General features: G+C 37.0%; 2 protein-coding genes across 2 annotated transcripts; both read right to left on the reverse strand.

The window, feature by feature from the left end:
• Positions 1-389: 389 nt before the first annotated feature.
• LOC108450027 (40S ribosomal protein S3a-like) lies at positions 390-2,735 on the reverse strand. Its single transcript, XM_017747455.2, has 7 exons — positions 2,590-2,735; positions 2,441-2,488; positions 2,225-2,330; positions 1,372-1,512; positions 1,085-1,270; positions 788-988; positions 390-685 (listed from the first exon to the last, which is right to left on the reverse strand). Exons 1-7 carry the CDS (start codon positions 2,598-2,600, stop codon positions 590-592), a joined length of 789 nt encoding a protein of 262 aa, XP_017602944.1. The 5' UTR covers positions 2,601-2,735; the 3' UTR covers positions 390-589.
• Positions 2,736-3,032: 297 nt separating this feature from the next.
• Positions 3,033-5,312, reverse strand: LOC108450613 (protein IQ-DOMAIN 19). Its single transcript, XM_017748314.2, has 4 exons — positions 5,058-5,312; positions 4,564-4,948; positions 4,232-4,471; positions 3,033-3,933 (listed from the first exon to the last, which is right to left on the reverse strand). Exons 2-4 carry the CDS (start codon positions 4,930-4,932, stop codon positions 3,328-3,330), a joined length of 1,215 nt encoding a protein of 404 aa, XP_017603803.1. The 5' UTR covers positions 4,933-4,948; positions 5,058-5,312; the 3' UTR covers positions 3,033-3,327.
• Positions 5,313-5,528: the final 216 nt, after the last annotated feature.

Raw genomic sequence — 5,528 nt, forward strand, 5'->3', positions numbered from 1 at the left:
ACGTCAACATCCAGAAGTTAGAGGCTGAGAAGATGAGAAAATGAAAAACTAAGACTGAGGAATTTATATGCTTAGAACCTGTTTTTACAGCAAATTGTCACTTCTAGAATTAGGCCTTGATGTAAACAATAATAAGCTGTATACAGCACTCTATCTAGTAATTTTGAGTAAACAATGTCAAACTAGTAGAACTTGTTATATATCCAGTTCCATTTTAACCTGTATTTATTTATAACTACAATTCAGTATTTTCAAGTTTGAGTTGGATTTTTTTTAACACAGCAAGATTACAAGCTAATTCTTTTTTATTTGAAAAGCATACGAAGTATAAACTTCTTAAAATGTAGACCTATATGCCATTCATGTATTTGTCATTCCTATTATGAGTATTTTAAGGTAAAGATCATATTTATTTTTTACCAAAGCGTAACATATTGTCTACTCAAATATTAAGTTGCAAAATCACATCCTTTTAAAATCAAAACCATGGAGAAATTCTCTACAAAAGTTTTTCAACAAAATTAAAATGATCAGCAAAAACTCCTAGAAGCATAAAAAAACAAGACATTCATGGACTATTGTTCTTCGTTCAAGCTCCAACAACCTCTGCAGCAGCCTCAGCCATTGTCTCATCAGCAGGCCTCTCTAGTTTCACACCAACATCCTCTGAGTAGTCACCATGAACCTAAATGAATAAAGAAAACAACAAAATTAAGAAATTAACCAGGCAAGCTCCATGGGATAATAATTTTATTGAAAAGTATGAGAATAGATGCCAGAAACTTACCTCCATCAACTTCCCAAGATCAAACTTGGGAGCCTTCAAGATTTTGACCTTACGAATAAACACATTCTGCAAAGGATAGATGCTAGATGTTGCCTTCTCGATTTCTTTTCCAATCATCTCAGGGATGAACTTTTGAACCAGTTCCTTCAAATCACAAGATGTTGCCTGGGCAGTCATTATTTCCCTCATCTTTCGGCGTATCTGAAAAACATTAATTTCACTTGGTCATCATGGGATTGACAAATTCACAAAAGCACACAAACACTGCAAACAGTCACAAGTACCGGGGTAGTTTACCTGTCTAATCTGGCTGGACTGAGCGTAACAAGTCCTTTTAACCTGGTTTGGGCGTCTCTTAGTGAATCCAATGCAGAACATTCTCAAAGTGTAATTGTCAGTTGTCTTCACGTCAACATGAGCTTCAATCAGGGTTTGCCATTTACGCACCAAAGACCTCAGTTTGTCAGTTGTAAAATTCATTCCCTGGAAATTTGAAAAAGGAAAACCGATCAAAATTTTTAAACTTCTATTGCTAAAAAAGCAGGGATAATATAGTAAATAAAGGAAGTTTATATTAATCATACCCAGAAGTTGGTCAAAACATTTTTTCCTTGAACATCTTCAGCTCTCAAACGAATCTTTCTGTAAGCATGATCCTCATCACCACCTTGAAGATCAGCCAGGGAAACCTCAAACACACGGTGTTTGAGTCCTTCAGAAGCAATCTGTCAATGAAATAACCAAGTTCAAACCACATACATATAACTCAAACAGTAACTATAAGTTAAATATACAGAGCAGATCTAAGTTCATTGTGCTGTTTCTATGCGGAAACTTATATATCAAGAACACACATCCACAGCATATCATAAGTACAAGAAAGTCATAAAGGTGATTAATGGTCTAAATAACCGAAGCTGACCAAGAATGCCAATGTAAGACCAAAACAAGTAAACAAATAATAAATTACAAGTTTCTCAAATAAGTCCACTTCAATTGTTGCATCCTTCTCAAAGAAGCAACCATGAAGTGCAGAGTCAAAATGAATTTATAGTTTGATAACAGATACAAAATTTACTCACTCAATTGAGAACCTTACGCGTTCAGTAGCCAATTTTCTTAACACAAGATATTGGTATTTCAAAAGAAATGGTAAATCAGCACTTCAAATAACAAAAATAACATCATTGTCATGCAAAAACAACCAGCAATACAAGCAAGGCTCAGCTCAAAACTGCAGTTCCCATTTTACAGAGCAAACCAGAAAAAACCATGAAGAGACAATAGCATTAAACTTCCATATTAACTTCCAATAAACGCTAAGAAATGGTCCAAGCTTTGGCAATGGAATGTACAAAGAATCTAAACGAAACCCAATTTCCTCGAAGGTTGAAAGAATACAATAATAAATAAATAATTTTCTAAAAGAAAACAAACCTTGGTACCCTGAGTACGGGTGACGAGAGTTTTCCCCACATTTCTGGTAGTGAAAACTGAAGGAGCCTTGATATCGTACCAATCCTTCTTAGCAAAAGGATCCGCTCTAAACAAAAAAAATAAAAAAAAATCAAACATTTAACGAACAGATCTGTTGGTAAAATACCCAAAGCGCGATTAAAGCTAAAAATTAGATCGATAACAAACAGTACTCACGCCTTCTTCTTTCCTCCCTTCTTTCCCTTGGAAATCCTCTTGTTCTTCCTACATTACAAAAGGAAAGACCCAGAAACAGATCAGGTTTAATAAAAAGAAAGAAAGCCCATTTGAAGAACGAGAAAGATGAAGGAAAAGGAAATGAGTACCCGACGGCCATGCTTCACAAACTTTGCTTTGCTACAAAGAACGGAGCAGTCGGCACCTACTTAGTTTTATAAGTGTAGGAGTGGGGAGGGAACCTAAAACCCTAATTTTAGTTGCTTATATATGGATGTCTCAAAGCTGTACTTATTTCCAACTGTTTGAGAATCCCGGTTTCGTTATCCGGCCAGGCCCAATTAGAATTCTATTAATATAAAGGTTAAATTCTGTTGTTAGTCCCTGTACTCTTTGTAAATTCAAAATTTAATCCTGTACTTTTATTTTAAAAAATTTAATACCTCATATTATTAACACCATCATATTTCTTTTTTAATCATTTCAAAAGTACAAAAGAGATGAACATAAAGTAGAGTAAAATGTTTAGGCACATTGCATTGAAAAGGAAAAAATGAGAGTAAAGTTCCAGCTTTTGAGCAAACAATGAAGCTTATGTGTATTCGAATTAATAACATACTAACTTATATTTTAATATAAATAAATGTATATAAATACAATCTTTCAAATACATAAAATAAAAAACCTAGTCATCAGAAAATAAATCAAACAGAGAATTTCTATTGACACAATGTTACTACATCACTAGTCCCTGCAATTTTTGCAGGTCATTGTTCACAGTAAAACTTCTACATTAGTCATAGAAGTCAAACTTTTTTTTGGCTCCTGATTACTTTCCCTCAGTTGAATAGAGCGAATTCATTTTCGAGATTCCATTTGGTGTTATTTCATACTCTTACATCGTACCCGAAATGGGATCTGCAGTAGTTGGTGTTTGTCAATACCGTACTGGTGGAACCGCACTCACTGTCTATAAGCGAAACCGATGATCTATCGAGTTTGATGGACCAAGGGTACTGATACTGATACTGGTACTGGGAGTTCTTTTCGGCAGCTCCAACATGTGAAGACGACCGCTTCATTTTCATTGCCTTTGGGACATGATTCCGGCCTTCCGTCGACGATCTCCGCCGGCCGCTAGGTTGTCTCTCGATTGAATCCGGTCTCGACTTGGGCGCACTTTGTGACCTCGCTTTGGCTCTTGATGATTCGGTGTTGGCCATGTAATTGGGGCAGAACGAGTACTCAAATGTCTCGGATTCTGCATAATGGGGACTGCTTTGTGCTACGGTGAAAAAATGGTCTTCGAAATGACCACTGCAAGCACCGGGGCTTATTTGATCAGCCAAATATGATGATGTTACCGGTGATGCCTGATGATTTGAGAACCTATGCTCCATTGAATAGCTGTTTCTACTCTGCAAACTTGCCTTTGAATCACCATGATCTATCTCCACAATCTTAATGTTTTCCTCCACTCCACTATCAATCTCCTACATTCTCAAATACCACAGTGCAAATTAGACAGGTCGGGTTAGTTTCGAGTTGCGTAAATTTGACTGAAATTATTCTGTTGATAAAATATTTAGATCAATTATTAAGGGGTTAATTTTTTATGTGGATCATTTCGTCAAGTTTAGTGGATTAATATTGTTAACTATTTTAATTATATTAAATTATATCGAATTAGGATTTAGATGAATCAAAATTTTGAGATTGGAACAGAATTCACAGTTATAATAATTAATTATGCTGAAAAAACGTGGATCATTGAAATGAATCGAAACTTACATGATATCCATGCCGGAGGCGCTGATCTGGTGTGGTGGACCTTCTATGGGGCGATTGTCTTCGGCTAGCAGGCCTGGAATCTTCAACCATCCGAATCCTCTGAGCTCGAGCTCGGGCTTGTGCGGTAACCAAAGCCTGCATGCATTTAAGAGTAACACTAGCTTGTCTTCTCACCAAGTGACCTCTTACCAGTGCCTGTAACTTCACTATCCCTTTCAACGCTTTCAAAGCTTTCCTTGCCTGTTCATCAATGGCACCCACTTCCGATCTCATAAAAAATGTCTCAAATAAATACATAATTCAGCCATCAAATCTAACAAATTATAACATACCAGGTACGACCGAAACACAGCTTGAATCATCTTAGCAGCCGCCTCTTCACCTGCATCAACTTTCTCATCATCAGCACTACCACTTACCCGGATCACATCGGTCACAACCGGCGGAGCCGGTGGTGGTGGAGGTGAAGGGGTAACCACTTGTTCTACAGAATTCAACTCCCTAACAGGCGTCGCTGAAGCCGAAGATCTCCGGAAACTCCATCGTCGTTTCTCTTTAGGAGTTGTCGGTGGCAGTGGGATCGAAACGGTCGTCGTTGGATTCTCAGGGACAACTGAAGAATTCTGATTATTACTTATGTTTCTACTTTTGTCTTTCTTACCAGTCAACAAGCTTTTCAACCATTTCGCTGTCTTCCCCATCGCTGTTTAAACCATTCTAGTATTCACAAAAATGAAGATTTTATAGATCTCGTAGGGCATATTATATATCTAATGAGCATTAGGTAAGGACCCTAAATGATAGCTAATTAAACATCTTCATCTACCTGTAATAAGATATCAATGGTGACATCCTCGATGTTTCTTTAAGAAAAATTTCGGGTTGGAGTTCATTAGATCGGGTTATTACAAAACAATGTTTTGGTTGATTTGGAAGGGAACATAGCAGAAACCCATGTGAAAATGGGACCAGGGAAGATGGAGAATCCGTATAAAATACTACTGATTTTTGAGTTGTATTAATTTGGGGAGTGGCATTACGAAGATGGAAATGCCCTATCGGGGGTGATAGTGGGATCCACTTAGAGATTACTGAGTTATAGCTTTGGGATTGGTCGTTGGGATCTATGACCAAGCACATGCTCGTTCTTTCAAAGCTGAGTGTGTGCAGTATTGTCTTGTCTGTTGCACCAAGTTTTCTTCTGTCAATAGACATGGTCCCCCATTGAAGGCTGCGATTTAGGTTGTAAAAATGGAAATTTTTGTTAATTTAGTAACTGATTATAAATTTAAAAAGG

Source organism: Gossypium arboreum, chromosome 9 (assembly GCF_025698485.1).
Source record: "Gossypium arboreum isolate Shixiya-1 chromosome 9, ASM2569848v2, whole genome shotgun sequence".
Taxonomy (NCBI): Eukaryota; Viridiplantae; Streptophyta; class Magnoliopsida; order Malvales; family Malvaceae; genus Gossypium; species Gossypium arboreum.

Excerpts from the sequence above, each read along its gene's own strand:
- LOC108450027 (XM_017747455.2), bottom strand. Across the intron at positions 2,331-2,440 it reads AAGGGAGGAAAGAAGAAGGC|AGCGGATCCTTTTGCTAAGA; the intron begins GTGAGTACTGTT and ends TTTTTTGTTTAG. Across the intron at positions 686-787 it reads ATCTTGGGAAGTTGATGGAG|GTTCATGGTGACTACTCAGA; the intron begins GTAAGTTTCTGG and ends TTATTCATTTAG.
- LOC108450613 (XM_017748314.2), bottom strand. The coding sequence starts at position 4,932 with ATGGGGAAGACAGCGAAATGGTTGAAAAGCTTGTTGACTGGTAAGAAA. Across the intron at positions 4,472-4,563 it reads CTGTGTTTCGGTCGTACCTG|GCAAGGAAAGCTTTGAAAGC; the intron begins GTATGTTATAAT and ends ATTGATGAACAG. Across the intron at positions 3,934-4,231 it reads GCCTCCGGCATGGATATCAT|GAGATTGATAGTGGAGTGGA; the intron begins GTAAGTTTCGAT and ends TTGAGAATGTAG.